Below are 23,690 nucleotides of genomic sequence, written 5' to 3'. Positions count from 1 at the left end.
CACTGGACTAGCCTCTCTCACTGGCTTCTGCATGCATATGATCCCCAGCAAATGGGGGACTTTGCTTGGGAGTTCATGGAGGAGGTTGTCAGGGGAGGGTTTGCTTGAAGAAAAAAAGAGAATTCTTTTCCTTTTTACTTTTAGAGTTTAGGAATTAAATTTTAAATTTGTTTAGTTAGGCTATGTTAAAGACTGAATAGGACAGCTTTAGGTAAATAGAAAGCCAGGATGTATGGTCCTACTCCATAGGGAAGACTGAAGCAAAAACACTAAAATAAAAATAATGCAGGTAGAAGTTTAGCAGAAGGGTGGGACCCACCTAGCTTATTGCACTGAGTGCTGCATGGATGATTACCTCCCTTTGGGGCAGATTTCTTATGTGATGCAAGGAGCTTCTGGCCTTGAGAAATTAGGTACATTCTCTCAAGACGGATGGCTGAACTGGAGCATCGAAGGGAAGTGGAGAGGGTGATAGAGGAGGCTTTCAGGGATATGGTTGAGCAGTCCCACCCTCTTAGCAGCTGGGAAGGATCAAAGTCTCAAGGAAGGAGGGAATCAAGCTAGGAAGGAAGGAAACATTCCTTTAGACGGCACCCATCCTCCAGTAAATGTCAGGGTATCCTTTTGCACCATGGTTACTCCTCTAGTTGGAAGGACCTCACAGGGTTGGAAGAAACAGGTAGCAATAGTGGCAGATTCTGTCACTGGGCATTTAGATAGCTGGATTTGTGACATCCAGGAGGACCACATGGTGACTTGCTTGCTGGGTAGCAGATCTTATGAAATGTGCAGATAGGTTGCTACATAGTGCTTCGGAAGTGCCAGTGGCTGTGGTTCATGTGGGTACCAGCGACATGGGAAAGTATAGCAGAGAGGTCCTGGAACCTAAACTTAGGCTGGTAGGAGGTTGAAGTCCAGGACCACCACCATAGTGGAGTTACAGAGGAAATATGTACTGCAAATTTTAAAAAAAAAGTGGAAATCAGACCAAAAGAAAGCTAGCATGGTTTAATGGCAGAGTTGCAGAGGCAAGGAACAGAAAAAGGCTTTCAAAAGGTAACAGTCAAAGCCTAATGAGTAAAATAAAAAAGAACACAAACTCTGGTAAACTGTAATAAGGCAAACTAAAAATGACTTTGAGGAGAAACTTGCTAGAGACTAAAAAGGTGACAATACATATTTCTTTAAATACATTCGGAGCTGAAGACCTACCATGGATTCTGTCGGCCTTTGCATGGTCAGGGTGTCAAAGGAACGCTAGAGGATGATGAAGCCATTTCCAAGAAACTAAATGCATTCTTTGCATCTTTCTTCACTGTAAAAGATGTTATGGAGAGTTCCTCACCAGATCCATTCCTCCCTAGGAACAAGTCTAGGGAGCTATCCAAATTGAAGTTTCAGTAGCTGAGGTTGTAGAGGAAATTGATAAACTAAACACTAGCAAATCACTAGGACCTCATGGCATTTACCCTAGGTTCCTGAAGGAGCTCAGACTGGAAATTGGTAAACTCCTAACTGTAGTATGCAACCTATCACTAAAAATAGCCTTGGTGCCAGAGGACTGGAGGGTTGCCAGTGTGCCTCCAATATTTAAAGAGTGCCCTAGTACCAAGTACAGGAATATTAAGTAGCTAATGTTCATAAACTGCATTTACATGTTAATTTTCCTGTTTGTAAAAGGTACAAACTCATTAATATATGCATTGTTCTAACTTGCATATTATTTAGTCTTCCTGAGAGTGGTTTAAACATTGTTTAATGGTCTATTATTTATCTTTTGTAGCCTGGACCAAAGTAGGGATTCTGTTACCTCATACCTTAAAGGAGAAGCTGGGAAGCTTGAAGCAAATGGGAGCCACACAGAATCAATAACAAATGCAAAGACTAAATCATATGTTCAAGAGTCTCTAAATGATGTGGGAAAACAGAGCAACAAAGAAACTGTGAAACCAAAACCCCAAAGTTCTGTCTGTGTAGAAAAGCAAACATTACCATCCATAACCCAACAGAAATCCTTGGAAGAGGCCAGCAAACAAGCAGTAGATGAACCTAAAACATCCATGCCTGTCAGCATGAAGATGAGCTGGACTACATCTGAAGATGGCAAGATGAGACCAAACATTCAGGAAGAGGAGGGAGCAGTAATGTCTGAACAAAAGGTATAGTATGTTCTGAAATAAATACCCTTCTAATATAAATACAGACTATTTGCCATAAAGCCTTATATTGAAAGGTATAATAGTTACTAATTTTTCTCCTTTCTTCTGTTCTATATCATTCCTTTACTAAAATAAAATAATGGAAAATAGTAGTGGAAAGTTGAATCCTCAAGCTGGGACATATCAGAGCAAAGGGTAAAATAGTGTTGGGGGCAACAAGGAGCCAAATTATAATTTCCTAATCTTCTGCCTGCCTGGTCCTAAGGCTCACCATACCTCCATCCCACTGTGATGTGCTAGTAGCTGATGTACTAGTAGCTGTGACAAGGATGCTGAATTAACCAGCTTCACTGGATCTGTGCCCATTGCCAAGTGCAGGTGGGTTCCACTGTTTTTGTGTCATCAGAACAAGCAGAGTGGGGCAAAGAATCTCTCTTCCCTCATTTCCAGGAAAATAAATATTTGGTTTCTTACAAATCTTCCAGATCTCTTCTGGAATTAATTTATTTCCGTACTTTTTATACAACAGTGAAGATAAGAGTTGCTTGTATTCTTTCTTATTTGATCTAAATCACTTATAATTAGTAGTTCATTGCTTAGTCTCATGCATAGCATGAGACTTGAGAAGATGGGAAGAATTTCAGCTACAATACATCAGAAATAACAAAAAAAAGACACTAGTCTGAGTGGAAAAGTAGGTGGAAAAATGATGGCAGACAATTATCATGCAAAAATGTGACAACATTGAGAATAAAAAGGGCAACTGAGAAAGGGCTACACGATAGTAATGGGATTCAGTTGTTCATCTTTAAGTTTTATTTTCAGATTTTGTTACAGAGTATTCATGAATGTAGTGTGGCTATTTATTGACTTGTATAGTAGAGGCCAGTGAACAGGTGGACACATCACATACACTGTTGTCACATTTCCATTAACACCCACCCTTCCAGTTGACAAAGCCTTTAGAGAGCCCTCTGAAACATGGTTGAGATGCCTAGGCAGGGCAGTGCTCAGTCAGCTTCCAGCTTGTTCCATCTTCTAAGAACAGACACTAGGGATGCCTCTTTCTCAAACCAGATTCAAATGATTTTCCTATTTTAAATAAAAAGGCAAAGAATCGCTATACCATGCTCCCTGTTAGAGTTCTGTAACAGTGTCTTGCCCAAATAGCAAGATCCCAGCTTGACTAAAAAAGGACACTTCAAGCCTTCAGACAATGGCATTCACCAAGGGTAAGTCATACCTGACCAACCTGATTGCCCTTCTTTGATGAGATAACTGGCTCCGTGAATACGAGGAAAGTGGTGCACATAATATACCTTAACTTTTGCAAGGTTTTAGATACTATGTCCCACAGCATTATTACAAGCAAGCTGAGGAAGTAAAAGTTGGATGAATGGACTGTAAGGTGGATAGAAAGCTGGCTGGATTTTTTGGGCTGAACAGGCGGTCAGCAATGGCTCAATGTCTAGCTGGCAGCCAGTATCAAGTGGAGTGCCCCATGGGTCAGTCCTGGGGCTGGTTTTGTTCAATATCTTCATTAACAATCTGGAAGATGGGATGAATTGCAACTTCAGCAAGTTCAAGATTGACACCAAGCTGGGGGGGGTGGGAGGGGCTGTAGTAGATACACTGGAGGGTAGGGCTAAGATTCAGAGTGACCAAAACACATTGGAGGATTGGACCAAAGCAAGTCTTCTGAGGCTCAACAAGGACAAAGGCAAAGTCCTGCACTTAGGATGGTAGAATCCCATGCACTGTTACAGGCTTGGGACCACCTGGCTAAGCATCAGCTCTGAAGAAAAGGACCTGGAGGTCACAGTGGACAATAAGCTAGATACAAGTCAACAATGTGCCCTTGTTGCCAAGAAGGCTAACAGCATACTAGGCTGCATTAGTAGGTGTGTTGCCAGTAGATCTACGGAAGTGATTATTCCCCTCTATTCAGCACTTGGTGAGGCCACATCTGGAATAGTGTCCAGTTTTGGGCCCCCCGTTATAGAAAGGATGTGGACAAGTTGGAAAGAATACAGGTTTATTTAGTTTGGAGAAGAGAAGACTGAGAGGGGATTTGATAGCAGCCTTCAACTACCTGAAGGGTGGTTCAAAAAGGGGATGGAGCTAGACTGTTCTCAGTGGTGACAAATGATAGCACGAGGAGCAATGTTCTCAAGTTGCAGCAAGGGAGGCTTAGGTTAGATATTAGGAGAGGGGTCGTCAACCCCTGGCACGTGTGCCGAGCATGGCACATGACCCATTTTGCTTGGCACACCATGGCCAGCCCCGGCTCTGGGTAGCTGCTGCCAATGACGGAGCCCAGGCTGCTCCCAGCAGAGCTTGCAGCTTCCCAGCTAAATGCAGAGCTGGGGCTGGCTGTAGCCAGGAGGCTCCAAACAGCTGTGCCAGGCTCCAGCATCAGCTCCACACCGGTGCATGCAGGCATGCCTCGGAGCGGGCGGTGGGGAAGGGGCCTGAGGCAATGGCAATAACTTCAAAATGGCAGTGGGGATGCTTTGACTAAAGCTCATTTGATTTTAGTTACCACCAATGTTTTGATTTATGGGATGCCAAATACACAAGATGCCGTGGGCTCTTTAATTAGAGAGGCTTTTTAATTAGAGACAGCTCTGGCTGTATTCATTTCCCTTGGAATATTTTTTAGTCTCTTTTATGGCACTTTTTTATTATATAGATCAGGGCTGTCCAGTTTCAAGTGAAACCAGCAAGGGCTGGATGCTGTGGGAGCAGCCCTAGCAGCATGCAGGGCCTATGGCCCCTGTATACTCAGCACATACATGTGGGTGGATGCTTCCCCCACCTCCCACCACACTGCATACACATGGGCAGGTGCTTCTTCATGACATGTCTTATCTTCAGTCCCACCTTGGTTTCTTGTTGGCACCACACTGCATGGACACCCTAAGCTGGCAGCTCCCCTTCAGGTTGTGCCACATCATGCTGCCTCATCCCCTGGAGCGGGGGCATGCAGCAGAAGCCAGGGGAGGAAATGTGAACCCTGAGACCCCAGCTGCAGTTATAACCAGAGCAATAGGGACAGCAGCAGCCAAGTGGGAGCCCAGGGACTGCAAGTTATGTGACCTGTGTGCCAACCTTGATAAAAATCATTTTACAAATATTTCTTGTTGAATGCACGGAGCTGGATTCACAAAAAGGAACAGAGTTTATTAGTAAATAATATTGCTGTTTCAGAACGTTAATCAGTATTTGCTTGGATATTTGGTTTATTTCTACATTCAGAAAAAACTGGCCATTACAGGTCCAGATTTTCAGAACAGGGGTCATTCACACTCCTACACTATGTGTGTAATTTCACTGGCTCAGATGCCCCTGTGCATGCTTCAGTAATTTTGCTAAGCCCAAAACCAGAAATGGTTTTTGCAGGCAGAGAAAGTGTTAGATTGATTAAAGTTCAAACAAGATCAGATGCATATATATACACACACTCAGTTTTCTGTTAGTGGCTGAAGATTTAATTTACAATATTGATGTAGTAATTTTTATATTTCGGCATTACTTCATTACTTTTCTGTAAGCACATAATGTGTTTTGAATTAGCCTTAAAAATATTAGTTGCAATTTAAAAGCTATTAAATACTGAATAGAAAAGTCATTTACTCAATATAATTCTACAAAGAAGCAATGGACTATGTTAACTCCTTTGTGGATTTTGACCACTTTTTCATTCTTAATTTACTGTTTGATCCTGAGTATTCTGGAGTTAATTCAAATGATAACTCACAAATCAACAAGTTTCATTCCACCCTATCCGATTCTTGAGATTCACGTTCCTATAGAGGGCCCTGACTCGGTGCTCACAAAAGTTTTTGGCAAGACAGCCATGGACATTGGAATTAATCTAAAATTCAAAAACCATGAGCTGTTTGCTTCTTTGAGCAGGAAAAGGAGGAAAAATCTCTAACAGAGTGCTAGATGTTTACCATAGATTATATTTACACAGCTAAATTGGGGGCAAAATATTACAAGCAGTGTCAGCATGCAGTTTGTTTTTCTTTCATCCAGATTTGGAAATGATATAATTATATAGAGGATGTGTGTAATTTACCTGGAAAGATAAATGTTGGGTACTGATTTTATTTGTCTACTGTGAAAAAAGTGTAAGATATTTAAGCTTTTAAGATATTTCGTGGGTGACAAAGAGCAGAGGAGCCCTTACAATAAACTAAAGGTCAGAATTGTAGGTACCACATATATGTTACATACAGGATAAATTAATATATGTTATAATTTTATTTTTCTTTCTGTGTTACTGCTGAGAATGTTTTGTCTTTTAAATGTGTGCTATTAAAATATACTAAAACTGCATTTATCAGGAATTTAGTGACAGTGACATTGAGGTTCAGAGTGAGTCAAGCTCAGATGAAGAACAGAGAATCACAACAAGAGTTTATCGTCGGCGTTTGATTCTGAAGGTATCCTGTGGTTTTAGTTCCAGCTATACCATTAGCATGGACTTGGCCCTGAACTTGTGTTAATAATGTCACTGCTGGATATATTAAACTCCCTCCAGTAGTGTGCTTTCCATTACTGTTATGTATTTATAACTAAACTGTTAGGCAATCTTTCTTTGCTTACTCTCCAGGTTTATGTTTGCCTTCTGGTAGGAAACAACCACACTGTGGACGCATCTATGCATGCACCATTACTGAGCAGTAACTTAGATAACTGAAAATTACTGTGCAGTACGGGCACATATCTATACGTGCGCACCCGTACTGTGCAGTAACTATGGCGACTTATGCTGACTCAGGAGTAAATTTGTTACCTGCATAAAAAATTTGCAGGTAGCAAATGTACTCCCGCGTACTTACCGTGCAGTAAGGCACATGAGACGCCTTACTATGCACTAGCCCTGTTTGTGTGGACTCACTTGGGAGTAACTTTACTCCTAAATTGCTGCACACACAGCATTACTGTGCTGCAGTGGCAGTTAGACACTAAAAACCGCTTACAGTAAGTTACTGCACAGTAAATGCACATGTAGACATTCCCTGTATGTCTTATAGTGTCATTGTATTCTGCATGGCATGATAAATATGCAGTGAATTTGCAGTGTGAGATATAATTGTATGAAAATACAGCTAACTGTAATAAAACTCCTTTGGGGTTTATGACCACTGTTCAAACGTGTCTAATATGGATCACAGTATAACTAACTGCAAGATGTATATGGTATGAAATATTTTGATTTATCTTTCTTTTGATTTCATAAATTATTAGTTATGAATATCCAGCAACATTTGAGAGTGGGTATTATGAGGCTAAAACCCACTAACTTTTGATGTAACTTGTGATGTAAAATCATAGTTTCATAGTTGGTAGGGTCGGAAGGGACCTGAGCAGATCATCGAGTCTGACCCCCTGCCATGGCAGGAAAAAGTAGTGGGGTCAAATGACCCCAGCAAGGTGTTTGTCTAGCCTCCTCTTAAAGACCCCCAAGGTGGAAGCCAGCACCACTTTGCTTGGAAGTTGGTTCCAGATCCTAGCCGCCCTGACCGTGAAGTAGCGCCTCCTGATCTCTAGTCTGAATCTACCCTCTGCCAGCTTGTGACTGTTATTTCTAGTCACTCCTGGTAGTGCTCGGGGGAACAGAGACTCCCCCAGTGCCTGCTGGTCCCCTCTGACTAGTTTGTAAATGACCATTAGATCCCCCCTCAGCCTTCTCTTGTGGAGGCTGAATAGGTTCAGGTCCCGTAGCCTGTCCTCGTACGGCCTGCCCTGCTGCCCCCGATCATGTGAGTAGCCCTCCTCTGGACCCTCTCCATTTTGTCCACATCCTTCTTGAAGTGTGGCGCCCAAAACTGGACGTAGTACTCCAACTGCGGCCTGACCAGTGTCGCATAAAGGGGGAGGATCACCTCCTTGGACCTGCTTGAGATGCATCTGTGAATGCATGACAAGGTACGGTTGGCCTTCCTGACTGCATCCCCACACTGCCGACCCATGTTCATCTTGGCATCAATGATGATTCCAAGATCCTTTTCTGCCTCTGAACGAGAAGGAAGTTCCCCAGCCTGTAGGTATGCTGCTGGTTCTTCCTCCCCATGGTGTATCACCTTGCACTTGTCAGTGTTGAAACCCATCCTCTTCTCATCTGCCCACCCCTGTAACCTGTCTAGGTCTGATTGCAGCCTATTCCTACCTTCTAATGTGCCCACTTCTCCCCACATCTTAGTGTTGCCAGCAAATTTGAACAGGGTGCTTTTTACCCCTTCGTCCAAGTCACTGATGAAGATGTTGAACAGTGCGGGCCCGAGGACCTAGCCCTGTGGAACCCCACTGCCCACATCTCTCCAGGTCGAAAATGACCCATCCACCACCACTCTCTGGGTGTGGCCCTACAGCCAATTTGTGACCCATCTGACTGTGTAGGCATCGACACCACAGATGTCTAATTTTTTTAATGAGGATGGGGTGAGAGACAGTGTTGAAGGCTTTCCTAAAGTCCAGAAAGGCTACGTCCACTGCTACCCCTGTATCTAAGGATTTTATGATCTGGTCATAGAAGGCCACCAGGTTTGTCCGATAGGACCTGCCTCTAATGAGCCCATGTTGGTTGCCCCTAAGTGTAACCTCCCCTGCTGGCCCCTCATGGACATGTGCCAGGATAATTCTCTCAAAAAGCTTACCCAGTAAGACTAACTGGCCTATAGTTTCCTGGGTCCTCCTTCCTCCCTTTTTTGAAGATGGGAACCATGTTGGCCCTCTTCCAGTCCTCTGACAGTGCAATCCTGTTAGTGCTTTGGAAAATGTCTCCTTAATGAACAGGGACCTGATCTGAAATCTGATTAAGTCAGTAAGCGTCCTTGTTTTGTTTTCATTGGGGTTTGGATTGGGCCTTGTTTGATGTTATAACAACAACATACCAATGGAACATATTCACAGATGTTGTAACATCATACATTGTTAATTATAATGCTGGTCAAATAAAAAATGTCCTTTCCTATTTTTCTGAATATACCCAAATGATTTCACATTACGTATGTTCAAGAACATGCCAAGTCAAAGAATTCTGTATTTGAAACATGATTCTTAATACTCAATTTCTCATAAAATGTATTCATAAGATTTTATGGTAAACTGTAGGGCTGTGTGAAACAGACTGTATTTGATTCAGCTGAATGCGAATCTGAAGATTCAGTGCTGACTCAGAGAATAAGCAATTCAGCCATAGACACAGCTTTAAATGTTTTTTCTACATACCTCGAGGTACCAGGCATGGCTTGTGAATGCTGAGATGGTGGGGTGGATGGAGCATCCCACAGGAGCGTGGGGACACCCCCTGTGTGCTCAACAGTGGACCTGGAAGTGAACCAGAAGTGCTTCCAGTCGGGTCTACTGCCAAGTGTGCAGGGGACAACCCCCGCACTCCCCCAGCTTGGCGATCAGCTGCAGGGGGACCCCAGGTGCCCCACCCCCAGACCCAGGAGGCACCAGCTGAGGGTTGCAGGGGGTGTCCCCCATGTGCTCTGCAGTGGACCCAGGAGTGGGCCAGAAGTGCTTCTGGTCCACTTCCTGGTCCACCACCGAGCACGCTGGGAACTCCCCTGCACTCCCATGGGATGTTCCATCTTCCCAAGCATCTGAGCATTCACAAGCTACCTGATACCTTGAGGTATGTAGAAAAAACATTTAAAGCTGTGTCTATGTTCAAATCATTGAATCTCTTCGAATCAATTCAGAGGGTTCTGATTCAATTCGGAGAGATTAAAGGGTCTTCTGATTCGATTCAGATTCAGAGATTCAGCCACTGAATCGGCTGAATCTCCACCAAATGGTATCAGCAACTGAAGTTTTGCACAGCCATAGTAAACTGTAATACAACTGTGATTAGGACAGATTCTGTTTTAGTGATACATCACTGATGCTATATTGATTGAACAGTTATTCAGCAAAATAATTATTACTAGTACCCCAAATCTACATTTTTAATTGTTGTTAATATTTTTATGTTATGGTAAAGGGATGTATTATTTAGTTTGATCAGTTCTGCTTCCTTTGTGCAACATGTAATCCACAAGTATTTTTCTCTCTAAGGTACATGCCCTTTCGTAAAGTACAAATGGCATTTGTGACTAACATATATAGTTGTTTAGTATAATAGTCATGTTCCCTTCTTGAAAAACCAAGATAGGCAGCACACAAGTGATAGTTTGGTAAAGCCCAGTGAGAGTAAAATCTGTATCTGTTATGTCATCTTTACAGAAACAATTTGTTCCGTTCAACCAAAACCTCTAACAAGTTCACCTGCCACCAGGAAAACAGTAATTGTAATCTGAAGTCAGACACAGCTGAATGTTTTTTCCTATTTCCAGCAGTGTTGCTTTATTGTTATGGATAGAGCATGAATAGCACTTGATAATTATCTCCAGTAAAGGGCTTCATGTATATAAGCATTGTTATTAAGCTGTTCTCAGGTTTTTAAAGACTGTGTGGCTCGTGTTTGAAATTTTTAATTCCCCAGTTTACTTTGAATTATAACTCTGAATTGGGCATCAGGAAATAATGTCAGAATGGAAAAAAGACAGTAAGGCTAAGTACAGATAGTCAAAAAACCCCAAGGCTGAATTGATTCAGTCTTTGCAGGTTAGTCTAAGCTGCAGGGATTTAATTGAAATAGAAGTGAACAGGCATTTACCTATGATTCAGGAAATGTAGCCACAAAGCTGCAGTGGCTCAAGCCAGAAGCTAGGGGGCACATAGCAGTGGTTCCCAAACTTTTTAGACCATGAACCAGCAAACCACAAACCAGAAGTGACCAGCAAACTGCAAATCAGCATGTTGCCGGCACAAGGTGCCCAAGGGAGGCAACAATTGGGTTCGTTGCCCGGTGTGCGTCGCGCCAATAAACACACTGAGGGGAGAAGTAGACAGAGTTTATTTGAGCTCAAGTAAAAGGCGCAGGGAGACTGTATGATCTCAAATCCTGCGCCCCTAGCCCTGCAACAGTGTATTTTTATACCCTGTTCTGCAGTAGTTTTCCACTAGTTGGCTTCCAACCCTCCCACCCCCTTCTACCCTCCCACCTCCTTCCCTCCTCCCTTCTCTCTCTGAGTGGTATCCTTGCATTCCACAGATAACAGTTTTAGGGAGTTTCACCTTTCCTGCTACTCATCCTGTTTTTCCAGTATTACAGGAGGTTACAAAAAGTTCAAGGAAAGGGTTACAAAGGTTCAGGAAGGTGGCTCACCCGGGCCTAGAGCAGAGGGGCTTCATCGACACTCGTGGTCTTCCATCCCTCTGAGTTACCTAGGGTTATGCCCAGTGACACCAACAAGCATACTGCAGACCAGAAGTGACTGGCATACTGTGGACCTTTTATACTCAGTATAAAAAAGGTTGACTGCAGTATGCCAATCACTTCCAGACTTGCAGTCTGGCAGCCAACCCTCCGGCCGACCGTCAGCTAACCCTTTGCAGCCTGGTACAAGGCCATGGCCTGGGGTTTGGGAACCTCTACACTAGTGCACAGCTCTCTGGCATGTAGCCAATATGGGCTGTGTGTTTGCTTCCCCTTCCTGCTGCTCCCAGTCTCTGGGATTTGCAATCCAAAATCACAGGAATCTGCTGGATTGCTCATCACTTCCTTTTACTGCTCCCAGGTGCTTCTGGGATTTGTAGTCCACAGTTGCAGCCAGCAGTAAGTTTTAGGGGGGGGAAGGGGTGTTTAACCCTGCTCCCTGGCCCCAGACCCTAGCCAAGGTTTGCCTGCAGGGGCAACACCCCCGCCTTGCAGAGTGGGCTGTATCCCCAGCCAGGCTTGCCCTTCCCTGCCACCCTCTTGTCAGCCAGCCCTCACTGCTCAAGCTAGCAGAGGGATGGGGCCAGCCCTGCTTTCTGGAGCAGACAGCCCAGCCCAGGGCTGCAAAATGCTGGGGGACTCTGATTTAACTTGAACCAGGAAGTAAGTGAAGCAATGTAAATAATGAAAGAAGTCTTCACCTCCTTTCAGAGTCCATCTGCTGTATATTATGGAAAGAAACAGAAAATCATTGCTTAAAAGCAATAGTATAGTTTGGAGTTCAAATTATAGAGCTGGACTTTGCCACCCATTCTTAAGTGCTTTTGGGGGGGTTTTGCTACACAAGTGATGCCAACAATGCTAATGGGATTTTTTGTGAAGTAGTAAGCTTCAGAAGGTCCCCCTATGTAATTTATTAGATTAACAAGGTGAACATAATAAAAATCCTACCTGCCTTCTTGTTAGAAAATATATATATTATATCTGTTTTTCGTGTTTATCCTTGAAGACTTGTGGGTTTTCTAGCACCACTTATTGAAAATATGAGAACAAAAATAGGTTTATAAGACTTTTAGCTCTAAGGAAGCAATCTGGCAACAACTGAATTAGAAACAATTGTTAATCAATCTATGAAATCCTACTGCATGTAAATTTAATATGGAATGGGGAGATTTGCCTGGCAGAATATTTGCTGTAATTGAGATTTTAGTTAATTCCTGGAAGTGTCTGAGGACAGAGCCTCAGCTGGCATAGGCTTGGACAGTCCTGTGGGGTTGTCAGATCATATCAGCCTGTCCCTACTGCCAAAGAGTGCAAGTGGCCTGGCTCCTTCCTGTTCTCAGCACAACCCTTTTGTTTGTGCCTCCTGGCTCAAGGGCTTATTGTAACAGGCAACGTAAGTTGCATTGTATAACGTTTATATCAGCAAGCTTGTGCCTTTGACCATATTCAGGGTTCTTTTCTGTTGCTGCAAAAGTTGAAAAGGGCCATAGCAGAGGAAAAAGATGTCACTTCCCTATAAGGTGACCACCCATTCCTAATTAGGCAAGACAGTCCTGGAATGGAAACCTCAAGTCCCGGTCCTGGATGACTCCAGGATAGCATTTGTCCCAGATTCATAAGATTGTTCAGGGATCTGAGTTTCCCCTTCAAGGTGATGCTTGGGGCTGCCAGGAGCTGGATGTAGGGGGCACCATATGCATGTGTGCCCACACTAGCTGCTAAAGTAACCCTATGGGGGAACAGGGGAGAGGGGTGTTACGAATTACGCTCGTAAGCCACATGCAGTTCGCTCTAGGCTGGGGCAATGATCATGCAGAGCAAGTATCCAAAGTCAGATACAGACTCTTTATTCGCTGCAGCAAGGTGCCTCTGAGGAGGGACCCCGCCTACTAGATATAATACTATTTTATACTTTGTTAGTACATCAGCATTAGTTCATGATTAGCTCGTGCTAATAAAAATACCCAATCATCTATTAACTAAATCACTATTCTATCTAATCAAGTGGCACTGTGCGTGTGAACACCAAAGTTTAACTCTCGTGACTGCATGCTTCATATATTCTTGCCAAGATGTATCTTATCTTACAAAAACAATCCTTGTACTGCTTTCAAGGTTCCTCTGTTGACGAGGCTCCTCTGTTGACTGGATTCATCTAGTTTCGTATCTTATCAGTAGCCTTTACACAGCACCTCTCTTCTCTTAGCCGTCTCATAAGTGCTGTGTCTGCTTTTATGGAAAGGAGGTGGAAGAAAAAGGAAATGGCCTCACTTTGGCACTACAAGGCCTTGCTTTAGGTCTACAAGATTCATATACAACAGGGGGGGCAGGTCAAGGCCCCCATGGTGAGGGAGCGAGTGGAGCAGGGGCTTGGGGTGCAGAATCACCATATAGTGATTCTGTCCTATAACTCCATGTTGATAATAGCCAATGGAAGCAGAGAACTACATGCCTGATTGCTCCAGTGAAATATCTGCTGTGCAGAGGACTACATGTGTGACATTTTTTAATTGTAGTTTATATTGATTACTGACTCAGTGCTTTATAAGGCAATAGTGGTACTTACATTAGCTCAAGGGAATGACATTTGGTCTTCCCTGGATTAAGGACGAATTGAATTTTCTGGAAAAAGTGTTCATTGAATGATTCCATGGTTAATGTTAGAACTAAATTGCTTTATTGACTTCATGTTTCTTTTCCTTTTTCTTTTATATGTTTCTGTGGCGAAATGCCGGGCTAGCGGCTCCGGCACCGCTTAGGGGAGCCGCGGGCTTTGCGGAGTTGTGCGAGCGCGCGGCTTGTGGGGCGGGATTGAGGTAGCTCTTAGCCGCCCTCGAGGTTCACCGAGTTGGCACAAGTAGACGACTTAGAGTAAGTAGTTAGTGTCTCTTAATCTATCGGGTGTCCGTTGGTTCACGAGGTTCCAGAGCCAGCCCTTGCGTTCCAACAGTGGAACAAGTCCAAAGCTAGGTGCGGCTGCCGACTCCTTAAGTCCCAGAACTGGTCAACGGCTCATTGATATGGAATGTTAGTTATAAAAGTTATTACGGAGTAGATATAGAGTAAAATAAAAAGATTTATTCACTCACCTGGCCTCACCCTCTTACAAGTAAGAGGGGAGGCCGGTTGGAACGAAGTTGCAGTAAATACAAGTATAGCGAGCGTAGATATGTTGTCTAAGCTACGATGAGAGGCAGTCGAGAAGCGGAGTCTCCGATGTTTCTTCAGTTACAGTATGCCGGATACTAAAGGGGTCTGTTGGTTCACGGGGTTCCAGAGCCAGCAGCTGCCGACTCCGTAGTCCCAGAACTGGTCAACAGCTCATGAATGGGATATTCTATAGGGTGTCCGTTGGTTCACGAGGTTCCAGAGCCAGCCCTTGCGTTCCAACAGTGGAACAAGTCCAAAGCTAGGTGCGGCTGCCGACTCCTTAAGTCCCAGAACTGGTCAACGGCTCATAATTGGGAAACACAAAGCAATACTGTAACACAGTGAATCGTTGTCAGTTGTCGGATTTCTGAGGCCTTTATCTTCGCTGGGATACGCCCAGGCGGGGAGGCTGAGAACCGGTCTGCGGGGTGATCAGGCCCACAGAGTTTTCCAGTTGTCGTCTCTGCTGCTTCCTGCTTTTTTGCCTCTTTTATAAATGTTTGTTGGACTGCCTCTATGACACTAACTATAGTATACAGATAGGATAATTTTCTTTTACATAATTATTGCTAGGCAGATTTTCTACATAAGTTTCATTTCTGCAAAAATGACACTTTTAGATAAGAAATGAAATTTACAGAATGCGCATGTGTAGCTTAATGCCAGTGGAGAGAAGTACAAAGCGTTCATTTTGATTAACAGTCTACTTCAAGGTTACATAAATGTGAGAGTGCCGCGCGGCAGTTACACAAAAAGAGAAAATAATATAAAGTCTTTGCTAAAAACTATAAGACAGTTACAGTTTCTATATAACTATTACTTGTTATTTGTTTAGTACTGAAATTGTATTATTCTCTGGTCAAAACATGGATAAAGACATTTGAATTTTCCAAGAATATTGTAACTGAAAGGCATACTAGTCTCAGAGTTCTTATCTGTATATAGCACTTCGCAGGAGTTGACCTCTAAATATGGACAACTCCTCCAATAATTAGATCCTTGTCTAATTTCAAGGTGGTACAGACTTTTGTTTCTTTGCTCTTCCCCTGCTTCTGATTTTGCTGAAGAGGTGACAAGGCATTGCAAAAGATGTGTGTGTTCTTAAAGAGATGCAGAAATGTGGGACATTAGGAGAAAATAGGAGCTCCAGCCATAAATAGCAATCATATTTAGTGCTAGATCCAAAACCTATTAAGTTCAATATTTAAAATCATCAGTCACTATAAATGTCTTTGTAAGGGTTTGTTAAACCTTTGATAGGTTTCTAGATAAGCAGAACAGTTTAATAAGATTCTTGCAGAAAGATGTGTGGAAAAGCTGCTTTTTACTGTGTGACATCTTTGTAATGAAAAATTAAACCAATTTCTGTGCACAGTATTCAATTTCATATCCTTTTTTGTAAGTTGTATTTCTATTACTTCTTGACACTGATATAGAAGTTCTTTATGCCAAAAGATATTCAGACCTAAGGGCTTTTTTTGCCTTTTGGATAGTGAAATGAGAAAACAAGTTGCTGGCTCTAAAGTTCTTTGCTTTAGACTGCAGTACGACAGGGTAAAAGGAGCTAAGCAGCAGATTACTACAGTGGTAAAATCAGCAACTTTCAGGAGCTTGCTACTCTGGGGATATTTGGTTGTGGAAGATGTAAATGTGATCAACCTACAGGTGGAAAAAAAAAAGTGATATACAACCCTGTGCACAAGGTTTGTGTGCTACATGAACCATGTACTAAATCCTGAAATTATCCATTCAGTTAGGAGTAGGCCTTCTCTATTAACATGACTTTCACTCTCTAAGACAATCACTGTGCTCTAAATGTTGCCATGCAGATTTATGCAGGATGCGGTGACCTGAAAACAAGTGAACCTGTTGACTCTTTTTTTAACAAATAGGAATAGAAACTAAAACATAAAGGCTAGGGCACGCATTCAAAAAGCCGGAGCCTGAACTGATTCAACCTGTGCAGGTTAGTCTAACCTGCCTAGGCTGAACTGGTTCATAATCAGACAAACATGCTCTCTGCACTGAGGCAATATGGGCACATGCCTGCAGTGGCTCAGCCCAGGTGCTGGGGGGCACTAGAGCAGCCCTCAGCTGCAGGGAAGCTGTGGGGAGCGGGAGACACGTGGCCAACACAGGCTGAACTGGCCAGAGAGGCGTTTAATTCCCCACTCTCTGTGCCACCAGCAGGGACTGGAACCAGGTCTACCTGGCACTTCCCCTTCTCTCCCTGCCCATAATAGAGTCCCAGCTGTCCCTTCTGCTGGAGGCTGGAGGGAGGAGGAATAACCCTGCTGCTGCAGAGGCACTTATTGGGGGCAGCAGCCGCTGTCATACTGTGGGGGAGTGCAAGCACCTTCCCAGTGAGGAGCTGCGCTGCAGGGTTGGCAGAGTTCATAGATTTCATAGACATTTGGGCTGGAAGGGACCCCGAAGGATCATCGAGTCCAGCCCCCTGCCCCAGGGGCAGGAAGTCAGCAGGGATCATAGGATTTCAGCAAGATAAGCATCCAAATGTGTTTTGAAGGCATTCAAAGTGGGTGCTTGAACCGCCTCAGGTGGCAGTCTGTTCCAAACCTTGGGGGCTTAGACAGCGAAGACGTTCTTTCTTATGTCCAGCCTGAACCGGTCACAGTGGAGTTTGTGACCGTTCGATCTTGTCATCCCTTGGGGGACTCTGGTGAACAGTCATTCCTCCAGATCCTGATGAGCACCCTTGATAAACTTATAGGTGGCCATCAGATCACCCCTGAGCCTGCGCTTTTCCAGGCTGAATAGCCCCATTGCTCTCAGCCTGTTGTCGTAAGGTCTGTTTTCCTGACCTCTGATCATACCCATGGCTCTCCTCTGCACCCTCTCAAACTTCTCCACATCCTTTTTGAATTGTGGAGCCCAAAACTGGACACAGTACTCCAGCTGCGGCCTTACCAAGGCCAAGTACGGCGGGAGAATGACATCCTGGGATCTGCTTGAGAAGCATCTATGGATGCAAGCCAGTGTTTTGCCGCAGCATCACACTGAAGGCTCATGTTCATCTTGTGGTCAACCATGACCCCCAAGTCCCTTTCAGCTGTAGTGCAAAACAGCATAGCACTACCAAGCCTATAAGCATGGTGCAGGGTTTTCCTCCCAAGGTGGCGAACCTTGCATTTTTCGGTGTTGAACACCATCAGGTTCTTGTCCACCCATTTCATGAGTCTGTCCAGATCCGCCTGGATCACCCTGCTATCCTCAGGTGTGGATGCTTTACCCCAGAGTTTGGTGTCATTGGTGAACTTGGCCAGTCCACTTCTGACACCAGTGTCCACATCATTGCTGAAGATGTTAAACAGTAAAGGCCCTAGGACAGAGCCTTGTGGGATCCCACTAGTCACAGCGCACCAAGACGATTGGCTCCTGTCGACCACCACCCTTTGGGTTCTACCACGGAGCCAATTCCCCAGCCAGCGGATCATTGTGACATCAAGGCTGCAGTTAGCCAGTTTAGCCAAGAGGTGATCGTGGGATACGAGATTGAAGGCTTTTTTAAAGTCAAGGTATACGACGTCGATCTCTTCCCCCTTGTCCAGGTGATAAGTCACCTGGTCATAAAAGGAAATGAGATTGGCCAAGCAACAAACCCATGCTGGGTATCCCTCAGGATATTGCCTTCAGCTAGTCTGGTAAGGATGGCCTCCTTGATAATCTTTTCCAACACCTTCCCCAGGATAGAGGTCAGGCTGATGGGCCTGTAGTTTGCCAGATCTACTTTTCTCCCTTTCTTGGAAATAGGCATGACATTGGCCCTCTTCCAATCATCAGGCACTTCACCAGAGTGCCAAGAACTCTCAAAGATCCATGTCAGGGGCTGAGCTATGATGCTCACCAGCTCCCTGAGTACCCTTGGGTGTAACCCATCAGGGCCAGCTGACTTGAAGGTATCCAGCCTGTCAAGGTGTTCCTTCACGAGGTCAGCTTTGATGGAGGGCAAGGAATCTCCCTCACCCGGGCCTCGCTGACCCATAGTGGGCAGGGCCGTCCCATGGGGCTGATGAAAAACTGATGCAAAGTACCCATTTAGCAAGTTTGCTTTTTCCTGGGCGTCAGTTGCCAGTTGCCCCATCTGGTTTAGCAGGGGTCCAGTGTTGCCCTTGCCTTTCCTCTGGCTCCCCACATATCTAAAAACAGACTTTTTATTTTCCTTGATATTTGTAGCTAACTGGAGTTCCATCGCAGCCTTTGCTTTCCTGATTTGCTCTCTACAAGTCCAGACTAAAGCAGAGTATTCCTTCTTGGTGGCGGTTCCGGTCCTCCATCCCTTATAGGTCTTCCTTTTAAGACGCAGGAGGTCTGCCAGTTCCCTGGAGAGCCAAGGGGGCTGCTGTGCCCTTTTCCTGCCTTTCCTCTGAGATGGGATGGACTTTGCTTGTGCATCCAGGATTGCTCCCTCAAGGAGCAACCACTTATCCTGAATTCCCCTCTCCATTGCGTTGTGGCCTTTTAGTGCCTCTCTGACAAACCTCCTTTACTCTTGAAGGTGTTCAGTGTAGGTGCTTGAACCACCTCCAATGGCAAGCTGTTCTAGACCTTGCAGGCTTGTACATTAAAGAAATTCTTCCTTATGTCCAGCCTGAAACGGTCTTGCAGTAATTTATAACCATTCAACCTCATCATCCCTTGGGGCGCTATGGTGAACAAACGTTCCCCCAGATACTGGTGGTCACCCCTGATAAACTTATAGGTTGCCATCAGTTCACCCCTGAGCCTGCGCTTTTCCAGGCTAAAGAGCCGTATGGCTCTCAGCCTGTCGTTGTAAGTTCTGTTTTCCTGACCTCTGATCATGCGCATGGCTCTTCTCTAGACTCTCTCAAGCTTCTCCACATCCTTTTTGAATTGTGGAGACCAAAACTGGACACAGTGCTCCAGCTGCAGCCTCACCAAGTCTAAGTACAAGAAGAGAGACACAGTTCCTACCCATTTACCACAAGTATAAGAAGCTTGAGTAAAGGGACAGAGGCTTTGTCTAATGGAAAAAGAGTATTTGATGTTTCTTGCAGCTCTTGTTGCCACAGAGCACTTGCTTTTTGCAAATTAAATACTTCTCATTACACCTTATTACTTCTGCTTTTTAATTCCAGTTTGCTCCCTGGGGTCTCTTTTGAGATCCAGCAGCATCCTTTGCCTTTGCCTTTAAAAATATTAGATAAGATTGGAATGAAATTGTACCATTCCTCTTCTACTTAGAAAGCAAATAGTAAATGAAAATGAAAGCTCTACAGAACAAAGAGCTGCAGTTTGACACGTTACTGGAGCACTGACCGTACAAACCCATTCATCTGGAAGTTCCTGGGAACATGTATAACTTGTAAATAAGTATAAAGAACTGTTGAGGCTTTGTAAGTCAGTCTCCAGAGCAAAGCAGGCTTTGAGGGACTGTACTGTAGCTTGGAAAGCTTCATTATCATAGAGAAAAATCATGAGGCAAAAGTGCCAGTGAGCAAGAATTTTTTTAGTACTGTATTTTCTTAGGTCCAAAGCCAACTTTTTTTTCTCCATTCAGTATAGGGAGGGAAATCCCTCATCTTGCATTTGAGTATGAGGAGGGCAGGCAGCTGCTGTGGTTCTGCTTCTGACCCAGGCATGAGGTCAGAGTCAGGGCTGCAGCCTCTTTCCTGCCTCTTTCCTCCCCCCACAGTTGCCCATTGCACTGCCTCTTCCCCAGCCCCCACCACCTACCTGTTCCAGCACAGGGCATGGAGCACTTGCTGGCTCTGATCCCTGCCTGGCCATACAGCAGTCATTTTGGCAGTGGCAGTTCCTGGGCCAGAGCCAGGGCCACAGCTGCCACCACTGCAACTATTGCTGCCTGGCTAGGCAGGAGCCAGAGCCAGCATATGCTCCATGCCTCAGACCAGACCATGCAGGCGGTGGCAGTGCAGAGAGAGGACAGGCAGCAGGGTGTGCCATGCTGAGGGGGACAGGCAGTAGTGGAGGGCAAGTACCCGGACAGCACAGACACTGCAAGGGGAGGCAGGCATTGGGGGTCAGTGCAAGCTCAGGAGGGCAAGTGGTAGGCTGCTCGACTCCCCCACTGCCTCCCCACCTGCTGTTGCATCTTTTTCTGCCGCAGTGGTATGGGGACAAATTTAGGACAAGCCTCCAATAATTAGATTTTAGACATGAAAAATTGTAACAAAATTATTTTCCATATCTAAAATCTGATTATTGTTGAGGGGGTCATCTTAAATTTCATGTCATCTGGGATTTGGGTAAATATGATAAGTATCCTTTTCTTATAACCACACAGGGTTAGTAATGTCTGTGCAATCAGATGTTTCTCCTATAATTTGTAAGCCCAGATGTAATGTGTTTTAACTGCTCATAAGCAAGGGAAACCTACAAGGTGGACTTTATCAACAGTGATTGCTCAGGAGTCACATGTATCCTTAAATAGCATTTAAAGTAGCATGTAAATAATTGAAAATTCAAATACTTTGTACCTCTGAAGCTGAATTTTCTTTTAGTATGTATCTTCCATCTTCTGTATATAAGATGAGTTTTCAAGTTGATCGCATTAGTTCTCACAAATGTATTTTAAAATGTTAGGTAAGGGGAAAGCAGAGTACCCACACATCTGCATTTCTCACATTCATTGTGCAGCTTATAATTTAAGTGTAGCCAGGTGTTTGATTTCTTTTTTCAGAAGAGGAACTCTTCATGGTCATTTGGAGACTGGACTATTGAAATGGTCTCTTCATGGAGCTACACCATAAGATGCACTACTCATACAGAATATGGCTGCCTATTCACTTAGGCAAGCTTAACATAAAAACTTGCATCTGTGTTCTGAGACATGTACCAGCTTCCAGTTCATTCCTGAATACAATTCAAGAAGTTGTTTTTCACCTATAAATTCCTGAGGGCCAGATCCAGCCCACAAACTCATTTCATCCAGCCTACAGATATAGGGCTTTAGAGCCAGGAGACCTTAGCAGCATCTGCTTTCTCCTGCTACTGTGGGGAAGAGTTCCAAATGCGAGTGATTTTTCCCGTCCTCCCTCAGGAAAAAAAAGCAGCACTGGGGACACTTTCCCTGTGCCAAAGCAGATAGTGGTGGCAGCAGCTAGGTCATGTTCACTTGACCACCTGAAGTGGGTTAATCTGGCCCACAGCCTTAAAGGCTAGGGACAGACATTACACAGAAACTGGTTTAAACCTGTAACAGAACAGATAAACCACATAATCCAGTTTGAAAATGGCTGAAACTGGTTTGCGACAAACCTGTTTAAATGTAGTATCAGACTTAACTGATTTGGCTCAAAACAGTTCATGCAATGTCTGTCCTGGACCCCTTGCTGCTTTAAATTAAATCAGGCTCCCCCAGCATCCCGGCATGCTCTCTGGGCTGGGTGGGGCTCTCTGCTCTGCCCTCCCCTCTGCTCCCTGGCTGCAGCTTGCTTCTGCTCCACACCCCCTCCTCTGCTAAGCAGGCATTCCCTGTCCCTTACCCCTTAGCATTAGCTAGCAGACCACATGCTGGCTACCTCCGAGCTGTGGCACATGGAATAAAGGCAGAAAAAATAAGGTGATATACAACCCTGTGCACCAGCTATCAACCCTGTACCAGCAGCTATCAACAGATAGCTGGTAATGTCCCTGTGTTTTTTTTAATGGGGTGATAAACACTGGAGTTAAGGGTAATAAACATTCCTTGCTGGGCTGTTCAGGAGCAGGGACGGGGATGGGACCCTCCCTAATCACAGCATCCCTCCAGGGTCTGGCCATGCCCCCCATAGGTCATCCATGTGCAAGGGGAGGGAGGGTTGCTCTAGCACCCCCCAGCTTCTAGCCTGACCCATGCAGGCATGTGCCTTCATTTCTGGGATGTCTGTCTGGTTACAAAACTGATTTAACCTAGCAAAGTTAGACTAACCTGCAGAGAGTGAATCAATTCAGGCTCAGACTTTTAAGCACAAGCTAAATCTATTCCAACATGGAGGAAAGGCAGCAAGAAGGCACAGCAGCCCTCCTGGCTCTCCAGGGACCTAGCGGACCTCCTGCGGCTAAAAAGGAAAGCCTACAAAGGATGGAGGACGGGATTCACCTCCAAGGAGGATTATTCTGCGCTGGTCCAGTCCTGCAGGGAGCAAACCAGGAAAGCCAAGGCTGCAACTGAACTCCAACTAGCTTCAAGCATCAAGGACAACAAAAAGTCCTTTTTCAGATATGTAGGGAGCCGGAGGAAAAGCAAGGGCAATGTTGGACCCCTGCTAAACCAGATGGGGCAACTGACAACTGATGCCCAGGAAAAAGCCAACCTATTAAATAGGTACTTTGCGTCAGTCTTTCATCAGTCCCATGGGACGCCCATGCCTGCTATGGGACAGGGAGATCCTGGTGATGGGGATCCCCTACCCTCCATAAATGCTGACCTCGTGAAGGAACACCTTGAGAAGCTGGATACCTTCAAGTCAGCTGGCCCTGACAATCTGCACCCCAGGGTACTCAAGGAGCTGGCGAGCGTCATAGCCTAGCCCCTGGCACGGATCTTTGAAAACTCCTGGCGCTCTGGTGTAGTGCTTGAAGACTGGAAGAAGGCCAATGTGGTGCCAATCTTCAAGAAAGGGAGGAGAGTGGATCCGGCTAACTACAAGCCCATTAGCCTGACTTCTATCCTGGGAAAATCTTAGAAAAGTTTATTAAGGAGGCCATCCTTGAGGGACTGGCCCAGGCTAACATTCTAAGGGACAGCCAGCACGGGTTTGTTGCAGGTAGGTCTTGTTTGACCAATCTCATTTCCGTCTATGACCAGGTGACCTATCACCTGGACAAGGGAGAAGAGATTGATGTCATATATCTTGACTTAAAAAAAGCTTTTGATCTGGTATCCCATGATCACCTCTTGGCCAAACTGGCCAGTTGTGGCCTTGGCTCCACCACGATCCGCTGGCTGGGAAACTGGCTCCGTGGTCGGACCCAGAGGGTTGTAATTGATGGCAGGCACTCATCGTGGTGCCCTGTGACCAGTGGGGTCCCTCAAGGCTCTGTCCTTGGACCCATACTGTTCAACATCTTCATTAACGATGTGGACATTGGAGTCAGGAGTGGACTGGCCAAGT

At 44.9% G+C, this 23,690-nt stretch overlaps 1 protein-coding gene across 5 annotated transcripts in view; it reads left to right on the top strand.

Moving 5' to 3' along the window:
• ANK3 (ankyrin 3) overlaps positions 1-23,690 on the top strand; it is a 378,647-nt gene that overhangs the window by 345,035 nt on the left and 9,922 nt on the right. For 4 of the 5 annotated variants that reach the window (XM_090056583.1, XM_090056581.1, XM_090056580.1 and 1 more), the window contains 2 exons: positions 1,784-2,159; positions 6,512-6,610. In XM_090056583.1, the coding sequence (XP_089912709.1) occupies positions 1,784-2,159; positions 6,512-6,610 (475 nt within the window). The remainder of the gene's footprint in view (positions 1-1,783; positions 2,160-6,511; positions 6,611-23,690) is intronic. The other variant, XM_090056584.1, reaches the window with a different exon arrangement.

The sequence above is a fragment of the Crocodylus siamensis genome, chromosome 7, assembly GCF_052110815.1.
Source record: "Crocodylus siamensis isolate JL-2025a chromosome 7, ASM5211081v1, whole genome shotgun sequence".
NCBI lineage: Eukaryota > Metazoa > Chordata > Crocodylia > Crocodylidae > Crocodylus > Crocodylus siamensis.
The sequence above is the reverse complement of the archived record's forward strand: the minus strand, read 5'-3'. Positions and strand labels throughout refer to the sequence as shown.